Below are 13,398 nucleotides of genomic sequence, written 5' to 3'. Positions count from 1 at the left end.
GGCCTAGTCAAAAAATAACTTATTCTAATCATCGTAAAAGTTACGATGGATCCATAACGATGGATTCTGATGTATTGTGTTGTTGCATCCGGAGTTTCCGACAATGTCGTCACCGCTTCTGCCCGTGTTTTGATTGGCTGCACACGAAGAGGGGCGGGTCTAAATTGGTCACGGCTCTAAATAAAACTAAACCGGATCAATCATTACACAGGAATACTGCGCACCATCACAGAGGACAGCGGTAAGAAATACGCGATATAAGTCTAATCGAATCGACATAAAAAAGGACTTACAAAACCAGGAGCGGTTCATTTTGTTTTATAGAAGTGATTCACTTCGGAAACTGACAACAACTTTCGGCACCCGGGCTTTTTATTTTGAAGAGAAGATGTTGAAAGTTTACCTCATGTTGGTTTTGTCCGCGGCTGCTGCTGTTTTCTCTGAATCGGTGAGTATCTTATGAATTTTAACTTTATATTACATTCAGTTAAGATACTAAGCATATAATCGTTTTCTTTAATCACAAATGACGAAAAAAGGTGTGATATTTGTGTTGGCTAAAGCTTTAGCTCCCTGACAACAGACCTGTTGAAACAACACATTCTTCTACATGTTCAACAAATGTTCAGACTAATCATTTAACTTTAGTTTAATTGTCAAACAAGTCTTCTCGGTCTTTGGTCACATTTTGTAAGATTAGGCAAGGAATTAGTCGCGAGTTGTGGTTTTGTGATATTCAATTTCTGCGCTTAAGTTATATATTTATGTTGGTGTGTAAGAAATATATGCAAGAGATTAGTTTTATGGCTTTTGGCACCAAACTAGTATTGCCTATTTGTTTGTTAAGTAACCTCATGAGTAGCATTGGCTTTCATGTGACAGTTTTTGCCCTCAGGGACTTATTTTAGCGTTAATTGATTAGACTGGATTCAGTCCATGAGGGTTAATTTTCCATCTGTTCATTATGGAATCACCCACTGGAGCACCTGTGAATGGGATGCCACAGCTTTGTGTTGGCCAGTTCTTTCATAACTCAAAAGAATAGCTTGCTGCAGATGTCTGTGGAGCTGAAATAGAAGACAAATGCCACCCAGTGTGCTTGCTGGGTCAGTCAGACACACACACACACCCTCACACAAGTCAAAATGCAAAATCCTTCCATTCTCTCACAGACCTTTGGAAAGGTGTTGTCGCAGATCTTTATCTACACTTAAACACCATAACAGATGCACTTTTGTATTGCGTCTTGACCTTGTCTGTTGATGGTTTTAGTGTGTAATATTGTGCAATCCTCAGGTAATAGAACAGTAAACCAGCTGCGCTGTCAGTAGTACATCGGACGGTGTGATATAATCTCGGATGGGAATGTGAGAACAAGCTCACATGCACCAAAGGCCTTGTCCTTCGAGGCAGAGAAGTCTGCAGCGTTCCTCAAAATCATGCAGAAGTGTCTGTGTTTCTTTCATCCCCCTCCCTCTCCATTCTTTAGCGTTTTCCTGAGGAATGTGACCCCTCCTGACCTTGACCGGCCCTTCTTTTGGGATTTCACACAGTTCGGCGGATTTAAATGGCTCACCTCTTTCATCCAGGTCCCTCCTCTTTAGCCACTGGACAAGTTTGTGTGGCTTAAACTCAACATGACATGGACACTTTAAACCTATAGGCAAAGTATGAGTGGATATTCTCGATTTGGCATTGGGGTTGGTTATATTTTAATATTTGAGTGTAGCTTTCGCCACCTTCGCTGATATAACAAATAATCTCTAGTTAGAAAGACGCATGTTGGGCAAACAAAACAAAAAAATGGCAGTGATATCTTTTTTTTGTTTGTTTTTTTGTTTTTAAGTAACGCTTTGAATAAACATGAAGTTAGAAAACATGAAATAGCATTTTGTTATAAAATATACTCCAATAATCTTTCATTTAAAAGTTGGAAAAAATCATTTTAGATTTATAACAAAAAGTATTGTCACTTTAATAGTTTAGTCAATATCTTAAAAGACAACATGAACTGATATAACTTATTTTTTAAGTTTAACCCCTTAACTGCCATCCCCATTTTTGAAAATTCGCGAAAAAGCAACCTTAAATTATTATAATTCATGAACGCTTTTGAATACAGACCTAAGGCTGGTCTCTTTTTAAAGAAGACAATTAGCAGATTATTACAGAGATGAATAATTTAATAAAATTAAAGTATTAAAAAGTTATAGAAGTTTATTTTATTTAATTCTTTATTTGACAGGGACAATAGACAGTCCAAAAACTGCCCCAGAATTAGCTACAGAGCTAAATTTCATCTGCTGTCCCTGGGCAGGAGAATACAAAACAAATTGTGACACAAAAACATCAGTATAATACCATTTACAGTAAAAATCCCTCCAAAATTTAACAAAAAATATGATTTCTCACATAGAAACTACAAAACAAATTTCTACAAAATATCCCCTTTAAATAATGCAAAGCATCATCCAACAAACAATTATAAAATTTTTACAACTCAATAATTTAAATTGAAGTATTATATTATATTATTTTTATTGTATTTTATATAAATATTTAAAAAAATAGTAAAAAATCTAAAATTGCTATAAGATTAAAGCCATATGTGTACATAAGTTGTGTTCCAAATTTGAAGTTTATATAAAAAAAAAATGAGGTTCATATGCGATTTTGTTTAGGCGTTATACGAAAAACAGCCACCGGGTGCCATTCAAACACCATAAAAATTTTTGTTGATGCATTTCTGTCACAAATCTATAAATTTCTTTCTCAATATTACATCTATAACAAAATAAACACCAAATAGGCAATCTTAAGACTCGGACCTTTCCAACGATATGTATTTTGTCAAGATTCTAAAGTTTTGATTCTAAAAGGCCGTAATACATTTTGTAATATGACACCACCGCTAAGGGGGAGGAGGCCGCTAAAATATTTTGAAGTACCATTTCTATGGTAACGCAATGTCCGATTTCAAAACGGTTTTCACAGGATGAATTTTGAGATTTTAAGCATCCAAATGGTATATAACACACAATGATTGCTAAAACGTGATCGGGAAAAAGGCAAGGAAATAAAGACTTTTTGTGACAAAGGTCAGAACTCCTCTTATGATGTAGATTTATCACAGACTCTTGGTGCACTCTTGTCATAAATTAATCTATTACTGTTCCTACATAATTTGTAACAACAAAAAATGGTAAAATATCTATTTAGGAGACATAGACATAGTTTGGCATGATTACATTAGGATTTAATTGTAATATAGTGAAGTAAAGTTAGGCGTCCCGTATACGGGACGGTGACAGTTAAATTAATGGCCATGCTAGTTGTCTTGCTAATGATTGTTATGAATTAGGCATGAGGTGATTTGCATATGAATAGGTTTGCTTTTATTTATTTATTCAGTTGTTTTTAGGGTGCAAAGCTCATCTGAATGGCTGTTGAAAGGCAGTGGAAATGATAAATACTTTCGCCAGGATGTAATGATGATTTCTGCATTGCTGTCCACAGGCCTATTAAATTGCTTTTGAGGAATGTTGGCACCGAAAGAGAGTTTATTTGCTGCTTGGGTGAAAGAAGAATTTTAGTTATTACAGCAACTCTGCTTGTGAACGCAGTTGTTCATTGAAAATAAGTGCAATGCCTTATGCTGTCTGCTCTTGTTTTGCAAGTCCAAAGGAATATCTTGAGGCCATGTAAAGGGAATCCGGTGTGTTCTAGAGTCATTTAGCAGACCACATCCGTCACCGTTCCAGTTCTGTTGCTTGTGGAGCTATTAACCATATGCCAGACGGACTTTAGTTGGCAATGCTGATAACCAGCTACCAGCTGTCCTTCATAATGACGGTTCCTCTTTTTTGATTTGGCCCGTTTCATTTTTTCTGCTTATTGGTGTGGATGATAGCAATCTTGGAGTCTAATCACCCCATTGATGTTCCTACATAACACATTTACTGCTAACTTGCAATATCCTGGATTACCTTTAAATTGTTTTCCCTGTGTCTTTTAAATGCTCAGAATGCTCTTTTATAGGTCCTTTCATGTATATTTTTAATGATAATTCGGGACCTCACCGTTATTGAATGGTTTTAAAGCTAGTCTTGAGGCTTATTATTTTTTGTTGTTTTTTCTTAATATATGAATGAATGAATGAATGAATGAATATTATTTTTTGTTGTTTTTTCTTAATATATTTGATAATTGACTATTTCTTAGTGTTTAGTGTTCACTTTTTTTGGTCTACGTCTGTACTCTGTAGCATTAAATGTGCTCTATAAATAAAAACATAATTCATGCAGTAATGTTCATTCAAAATATTTGTCATCTGAATGATCACAAATTTCTTGTAAGTGTTAATCTCATTTCTGCTATAAAAACTAATTAAAGAGTAATAATGCATAGGATTTATTAAATGGGTTTGAATGCACATAGGTGTAGTAGTGTGACATGGGTGATATTCTTTAGAGATGTGTAATATAGTTAATTGGTCAATCTCTTGAAAACCATCACAAACATTTGGCTAATTCCAAAATCCAAATTTTAATCTCCGTTAACTTCAGGTTTTAGCCAGTCAGGGAAGGTCTGTTTTCAGAAACCTTGAACTCCTTATGTCCAGATTACACTGATTGATTGTGCTATTCAGAATGGCTCATTGTGTATTAAACAGTCTTTGACTTAATGGTGAGAAGCTTCATTAATGAAAGCCACCAACAGATAGAAGGAAAGTGCGATTGCACTTCCTGTGTGAGAGAATAGAGGCTGACGACAATGAGGCTGAAAGTCCTTTTTGTTTCGTTTTGTTGAAAATTTTGAAGGAAGAGTCAATCCTGTTTCTTTCGCATACACTAATGCTTGAGGGCTTTGAACAGATGTTGGGGTGAGAATTTGGCATGTGATTGAACAATGACGTATCGTTTAACAGGCAGGTGAGTGTTTCCGCCCCGCTGCTGAGATTCATCTGGGAATGTAAGAAGGAAAACATGGCTATAAATAGTTCCCGTAAAGCTGGAAGGAATTCTCCTGACATGCGAGTGTGTTTGTGTGCAAAGTAGGACATTCACTCTGTCCCGGGTGAGAAGTCCATCTCATGAGGAGATCATATGACACAATACACTGGTAAATCCGATTGTTGGGAGAGACAGATGCCATTTGTCTTGACGACTGAGGCTGTAATTGGTTGTGACCTGAAAGGACAACAAGCAGAGTCTTCAAACCACAACAGTGGATAATATCTGTAGTGCAGCTTTAATGGGTCACCAGTGAATCCCAGACCGAATCTAGGCATTTTGAGGAGAAAGTTAGTGAAATGTTCGGTCTTTCTGTGACTTTCAAACTGTGAAGTTGCTTGGTAAAACGAAGATGCAAACAGTCACGGTTCTTTAAATATTGGCCTTTAAACTCAAACAGTGAATAATCGCCTGATCACCATGGACCGTTTATCACAGTAATGGAGGAGTCACTTATTGTTATCTTCTCTTTGCGTCTCCCATTGTGACTCACTGGAACAGATGCCAGACCATTTGTCAGCAGATGGTCGGATTTGCTCCAAGCTTTGCTAGTCTTGACTTGGGCTTGGTTTACTAAGCTGGTTAATTTACACAGGCTTCTCCCTCCTTGGCATTACAGCTCACTTTGAGGATAAGAGCCACAGCCATATGTGTAGATATGTGTCATCTTCATATCATAGAGCAGCTTTTACTCATTCAATCACCCTTATGTTGTTTCAAATCTGTATGACTGACTTACTGTACTACTCACTGATGCCAGATATAATTTGCAGACTCAATGACATGAGTAATATCTTATTTCAGTTCAAGCTCGATGTACTCCAGTTTTCAGATTACTTCAATTGTTAGTTTTGTTCTTTTTGGATCTTGACAGCACCCGTCTCCATCTATTGTGTAGACAAAAGCAGCACGAATATTGATAAACATCTTTTGTGTGAAAAAAAGTCATATGGGTTTGGAACGATGTGAGGGCGAGTAAATGTTGACAATTTTCATTTTAGGTGAAATAAATGAACTAACTGTGGTTCTTTTAAGAGCTGTTATTGTGATTGTTTCTTTTAAATGCTGGTGAGGGGTTTTTTGGTTATTGCTGAGAAATTAAAAACAAAAAGCATTATTTCCTGCATTGCGACTGCGAAATTGAGGGACTTTCTTTAGCAGTCCGTCTTAGTCTAGAGCTTTTGGTTTGGGTTGGGTTGTGGGATTTTTTTTTTATTTTTTTTTTTTTTTTTTTTTAAACTCTTTCAAGTGGCTTATATACATTTACTGAGAAGTTAATGGTTGCTTATGAGAATTTAAGCATTGGTTTAATTGAACCATGGCTCTACGCCTCTTCACAGTCAGAGGGTATCCGCTGTACTTTCTTATACAGATTTTTTTTTTTTTACTCGGTATTTCATAATGTAGGGGGATTTTGGAGTGGAGTTTTACAGCACTGTAAGGCTGAAAACCATAAAGTATGTTGGTCTTTCTCCCCACACCCTCTTGTGGTTTCTGTCGTTCTCTGTTTCTCGCTCTCCCTTTTTCTTTTATTATCTCCGAACAACAGAGCAGGCTAGAGCTGACTTGCAGTTTCATGTGGCGTTTGCATGATCCTGGTTTTCCTGGAAAATGAGTCAGTCAGTCCCCCCAGTCTCAATTTTAAAAACCCCTCCCTTTTGCGTCTAAAGCCATTTTAAGTATTAAATTAGTTTTTAAAAAAATTGTATTTACAATAAACTTGAAGTCATTTTTGCCTTACTGAAATCCTCAGTAAAGTGTGTTTGAAATTTGTCTAAGGTGGTTATGCCATGAGTGCGCACCTGTGCATTATGAATGTTTTTGCTTTCCCGGTATGTGAAACTTTTCAGTAAGTCAGGTTTGATTTAAATCTGTTTTTGACAGCGAGCAGGAGAGCCAGACAGATAAAGACCCTCAGCCCCTGTCCGACGAATTCTTGCATCATTTTACACAATGGTGCCAAACCTGCGCTAACTTGCCTCGTAACTCTCCTTACTCGCTTTAAGTTTAAGAGTGAATTGATTGTAATAGAATATAGTGTGAATCACAGTCAGGTGCCATTCAGAATAGAATTAAGAATTCTTTTTTTTTTTTCTTTTTTTTTCTTTTTTTTTATAAACAAGAATGTTATGATGTCCTGCAACCATAGCAACAGTGAAAACCGAAATGGCCATTTATGTGGAAAGAGTCTTGAGAGAGAGAGAGAGGAAAAGCAGACAAAACACAAATCAGTTTGTGCGATCTACTTCCTCCTGTTATGCTAATAGGCTTAGTTCATTAATTGATAAAACTCACTGGAAGTGATTGGCCAAATGGCTCTGCTAACGTGATTAACAGCATTGCTGTGTCTTCATTAAATTAAGTGTGCTCTCAGAACAAAAGTAACCTGCATAACCTTTAAAATGATAGAAGATGCTTTACACCAGGTCTTAAACTCATTCCGTTTCTGATGTTTGCATTGGATTATATTATAAAGGAGTGATTTTTGCATGTTTTTCTTTGGTGATTTGTCTTGGAACAAATGGTCCCATGTGTAAATTTCTCATGTAAATTATTTCTCTTCGTAGGTACGAGAAACAGAAACATGGGTACCTCTGAAAATTAAGTCGCCCTATGAGGATCTGGAGTCTTCTGGCAACTCTCCGAATGAAGACTTTGAGTTTGCTCATTTAAACCCAACTGACGATGAGGATGGATTTGATGACGATGTACAAGATGATTATGATGGCTCAGGCTCTGGGTTTTTACATGAGCCCACAGAAATTGAGGTAGATATGATTTTTTTTTTTTTTCTTGATGACAAACTATTGGGATAGAAATGCCTACAGAAATGCCTGTTAGGAAACAAAACAATGAATCTTAATGAAGGTTTTTGCCTACTACAAGTTAATCATTTTCAAGTGAAATGCTCTTTAAAGAATTTGTTTAAATTGAAATTTATATTTTATATTATTACAGCAATTAAACAGACAGCACATCTTTCTATTGCGTTTTATCCACTGGTTTAATACAACAAATATTCAATGCAATCAGTGTCATCTGATTTTTGACTCTTGTGAGCTGATTGTTTTTAATGAATGTCAAAGTGACTCTCAAATGAGTCACTTACTAACTCGTTGGTCTAAAATGACTCATTCATGGTTCATATCCGACTGGAATTGCCAATCTGTCTTATCCATGCTTATGATTCATGAAACCGTCAGTTGAATTACTCGCTGGTCGTTCATATGACAGATTTTTGTTTTGCATGCAACCAATTTAACTTCTATATTAACTTTCTTGAGACTGTTTTTTTTTTCCTTTCTCAGACTGGTATCTTCAATAATAACCGGATACCTGAATCTGAGGGTCCATTTGCACCGAGGCCAACTATCGATAACAGTATTCTGGTTAAACACAATGAGGTCGGCCGACGTGGAGAATCAAAGCAAGACGAGGACCAGCCCAGCAATGTGCTCATGACGCATGCTGGAGAAGACAACTTGCTCAACAATAAAGAAGTGCTTGCAGGTGAGGAGACGGTTTGATTTGTTTGCAGTAGTGATAGTTTGATATGCAGAGTAAATACAATTAATAAATATTGTCGGGCAAAATTTTTATATTTAAATATAGTAACTTTTAGTACACCAGCATTTACTGTTTTGCTCTAAAATAAATTCCACTGGTTTGTTTTATCTAGTGCAGTATTTTCCAGTGTTATTTCAGTATTTTTTAATTTTTTTCTAAGAATGTTTGCATCTCACAATTCTGACTTTTGGTTTCCACCACAGAATAAAAAAAAAAAAAAAAAAGATTTGTAGTTTCTCAGAATTGCGAGATGTAAACTCAGAATTGTGCTTGGGGAAAAAAGTCTGAATTGTGAGAGAAAGAGATGCAATTACCCTTTTTTTTTAAAATTATTATTATTATCCCATGGTGAAAACGGGTTTTCATAGTTAAGTGCATGTCATTTTTTTTTATTAGTTTTTGTTATATTTCTACATAGCTTTAATTTATCTTTATTTGTTTGTTTAATTTATTTATATATCACATTTAAGATGTCTTTACTGATTATTTGAATGCCTGAAGAGAAGTGGCTGATCGCAAGTAAAGAGCCAAGTTATTCCACAACTGAGGTACTGCCACAGAGAATGCCCAGTCCCCCTTAAGTTTTAAACGTGTCTTGGGAACAGACAACAGCAAAGGCCTGTTGGTGTGATAGTGGGAAAGAAGATCAGATAAATAGTTTGGTGCCAAGCCTGTGAGGGACTTGTAAACAAATAGTAATATCTTGAATTGGATTCTATATTCAATGGTTAGCCAATGCAAACCAACCAAAACAGGAGTGATACTTTCCCTGTTCCTAGTTTTTGTTAAACATCTGGCAGCAGAATTCTGGACCAACTGAAGGCGAGGCAACAAGAGCAACCCCCAAATACAATGAATTACACTAGTCGAGTCTGGATGAAATCAATGCGTGGATAACCGTTAGGGTTAGGGTAAGATTTGATTTAGGCAATCATCCTAAGCTGAAAGAATGCTGATTTGACAACTGAATTTGTTTGTTTGTCAATCTTAAATGCCGGGTCAAAAATAACTCCCAGATTTCATGCATGAGAACCTACAGTGTTAGTTATAGGAGCCAAAGTGTTTGAGAGGGTATTTGCAAAATCTGGACATCCAAAAAATAACACTTCAGTCTTAGAATCATTTAACTGAAGGAAGTTATCTGCCATCCAACTTTTAACTTCACCCAAACAATCAAATTATGGCTGGAGGGATGTATTCTCATCAGACTTAACCGGTAGATAAAGCTGTATGTCATCTGCGTAACTGATACATATTAGGCAAAGGAAGGTGATAGAGAGAAAACAGAAGAGGGCCTAAAACAGATTCCTGTGGGACACCACATGTACATGCAGCAGAGGAGGAAGTGATGTTATCAATTTCTACAGAAAACGTTCTCCCCTCAAGATAGGACGCAAACCAGTTTAAAGCTGTTCCCCTGATGCCGACAAACTGCTCGAGACGTTTCAGCAAAATAGTGTGATCAATAGTGTCCAAGAGAAGTAAAACAACACATTTTCCTGAGTCAACAGCCAGTAAAAAGCAGTAAAAGGGAGCAATCGATTCCAAAATATCCAAAACACGGGTAGAGTTAAAATAAGAAATTAACTCTTCAAGGTCCATATCAAAAGATGATGATTTAAAAGAAATGGCAAATTGAGTAGAAAATGCTTCCGAGAATCGTACAGGTACATCTGAGTTAAAAGGGCAGACGTAATAACCAGGAGGGGATTGTTTCACAGGGTGAGATAAAAAAAAGTGTTAAACAGTATTGGCTTGTGGTCAGAAAAAAAACAATCCTCAATCTGAACAATTTGCAACGGAAATCCATAAGACAATATCAGGTCAAGTGTGTGGCCTTTTTCATGTGTAGCACCTAAGACAGTTTTTTTTTTTTTTTTTACATTTTTTTTTTTTGAGTACTCTTACTAGCATTTCTAATTTTAAATTTTATCACCAATTATTTGTAATTCATTTCAATTACTGGTAACACAATAGCAAATAACACAATAACACAGCTGATATTTTCATACATCCGTAAGTATATTTTGAAAATCCGTGCAGTCTGCTGGTGTCCATTAAGGCTGTGTCTGAAGGTTATTCCTCCCTCACAATTTCTATTTATTTGTTTTATAGCCATTATTGCGGGTGGAGCAGTTGGTCTGGTCTTCGCCATCCTCCTCATCGTCCTGCTGGTTCACTTCGTTCTCCGCATCAAGAAGAAAGATGAAGGAAGTTACGACCTGGGCAAGACGCCCATCTACAAGAAAGCTCCAACCACAGAAATCTATGCATGAGCATCCCCACCCTCACATACCTTCTCTCTCTTTTTTTGAACCATAAGCTCACACAGTGCCTCGGCCCGACGGGCTGCCGCCAACCTCTCACGTACCGCGAAAACCGCAGAAGGACCTCACACGAATAATTCACTCTGACTGGACATTTGCATTGACATCTTAAAGTGACTCGGAGGGGATAGTGTCTGTTGCCAAACCGTTCGATTCAAAAGATGCTCTTGTCTTTTCGTTCTCTCACACTTATTGCCTTTTCACCTTGTGGCCCATTGTGTCCTTTTTTTTTTTTTTTTTTATAAAGCAATACAAGGTGCAGTGGAGCCATTCACAGGTTAAAGGCTTTGGATTGACCATTGAACCAGCCATTAAGAAAGTCAACGTCACGATTGGTGCTACAGAAGGGATGGTTACTGTAGCCTTTTACGTTATCAGATGTCTTTTTGTTTTTAAATCTGTGTGCTGTAAAACGTTTTTTATTTCCTTAGTAAAACATTCGACGTGGAACCAAATTGAGTGCATGCAGTATACGTTTGAAACTAAATTCTGTGAGAGCAAAACCTGAAATCGGTGTGCTATACTAATGTATACTCATTTCAACCATGGTGTTATGGTACATTCCTAATATCTGAATGTCATTGTTGTGGTGGTTTTGTGCGACGAGAGACTTGGTTTTGATCACTACAATGCTGCTTGACTGTCAACTAAGCTACTTTTAACTGGTACAGATGTTGTTGATTGAGAATCAGTTCACTGCAAACATACTTTGTACATCCAGGGATCTGTAAATAGCCATTTGAATAAAATGTAAAACTTTGGTACTTAGCCATTTCTTGACAGCCTTTTATTTACCAAATATTTATGCCAAAATAATTTTTTATTGTTCTTATATCTCATCCCGGTATTCACTTTTGGCGTAAAAACTTGTTCGTGAATCGCAGATGCTTTGCATCTGTATCTTTCGGAAACAGTTGTTTGAGAACAATGACCAATGCTAGTACTATTTTTTTTTTTTTTTTTTTTTTTTTTTTTTTTTTTTTTTTTTTCTTCAGTGTTTTTGTAGATGTTCTTAATTCCTTTTTTATATTTTGGTATTAATTTAACTGTCATATTTTATTGCCTGCCTTCAGGTCGGGGGTGTTTGTCCCCCTTCTCAGCTGTTGTACAAGTGATTAATTTTATTTTTTTGGTTTTTAGATTTGTTTTATATACAGTAGTGCGAAAATTCAAGGCTGATAGTCTTTCAACAGATTTTTTTAAAGAGTTTCTATTTCTTTTAGACTTTTTTTTTTTAAGCTGAATCTATTTATATTTTGTAGAACGATGTTCTGGATTAGTTAAGGGGAACGTGAATGAGCTGTGCATTTCTAGCATGGTGTAAAATGATAAAAAAAGAAAAATCTGCTGCTTTGTTTGGTCACATCCAGATGAAATCACTGATCTAATGTTGAAGTCAATGAATCATTGATTTCTGCATGCAGGTTCTGATTTGTTGAAAATAAAGCTATTTTATGCACATAACCAAAGGTGTCTTGAGCATTTTCTTCCATAGAAATCCTCAAATGTTGCATCATTATATTTCTTAAGACATGGTTAAAGATCATTGGAAATTTGAGCTGTAATGTCAAGTAGTCCTTCCTCTTTAATGCACACCTGAATCAAGTTAAGAATTAGTCGCATGGCATAGAAAGGCCATGAAAGTAGACACTAGACCTGCGTTCCATTCAGAAGGGTTCATCCCTATGCCCTAATCCCTTCAAAGGGTTTACCCTCCGGAGTGAGCGCTTTGAAGGGTGAAGAGGACCAAACAACTGTTTCTTGAAGTGCCCTTCTGCGTCATCTTCCCTTGCCCACACTTAGGCGCTGTCATCATGGAAAGAATCAGCGCAAAGGATCATGGGGGCCCGAAGTGACCATCAGTTGTACCCTTTGAAATCCTTCATTCCCATGGACCCTTTGAAGTAACCAGTTTTGAGCACTTCGGTTTGGAATGACCCTTCAATATGACGGCCATGATTATTTTCACTCCGAAGTGCCCTTCGAGGGCGATATATCCCGTTTGGAACACACCGTAAAGCTGGGGGTGTCAAACTCAGTTCCTGGAGGGCCATAGCCCTGCAGAGTTTAGATGCAACCCTAATTAAACACACCTGATCCAGCTAATTGAGTCATTAATTCATTAAACCTGGGGCACGTTCAGGCTCACACCGGTGCCCAACGTTTTGTTCCGGTTTCCGGGTTGAACGACATGTTTCCTGGAAACGGTGTGCAACTGGGTATGAGATACTTTTTCTCTTGTTTGATGGGTGTGTCAAAAATGTCAGCCCAATCAGCAGCAACCCATGCGGTATTAAAGAGACAGATCGCACTATAGGTCCAAGTGAAGTCATTTAATATGTGTCCGCTGCAGCTCGGTATGCGCAACAATTGAAGATATTAGAAGACAAGTTTGTCATAAGAGTTTTATAGTAACATAGCATATCAACATGATGATGATGAATTTGTAAGTAAATGTAATTAACATCTAAATAAATTCACAAGAGCAAGTA

The 13,398-nt window shown here is 36.8% G+C and overlaps 1 protein-coding gene across 1 annotated transcript; it reads left to right on the top strand.

Moving 5' to 3' along the window:
• Positions 1-211: 211 nt before the first annotated feature.
• Positions 212-12,369, top strand: LOC306845003 (syndecan-4-like). Its single transcript, XM_079377484.1, has 5 exons — positions 212-241; positions 325-448; positions 7,580-7,780; positions 8,321-8,522; positions 10,695-12,369. Exons 2-5 carry the CDS (start codon positions 389-391, stop codon positions 10,853-10,855), a joined length of 624 nt encoding a protein of 207 aa, XP_079233610.1. The 5' UTR covers positions 212-241; positions 325-388; the 3' UTR covers positions 10,856-12,369.
• The last annotated feature ends 1,029 nt before the right edge of the window (positions 12,370-13,398 follow it).

This window comes from Barbus barbus (assembly GCF_936440315.1).
Source record: "Barbus barbus genome assembly, chromosome: 25".
Lineage (NCBI taxonomy): Eukaryota > Metazoa > Chordata > Actinopteri > Cypriniformes > Cyprinidae > Barbus > Barbus barbus.
The sequence above is the reverse complement of the archived record's forward strand: the minus strand, read 5'-3'. Positions and strand labels throughout refer to the sequence as shown.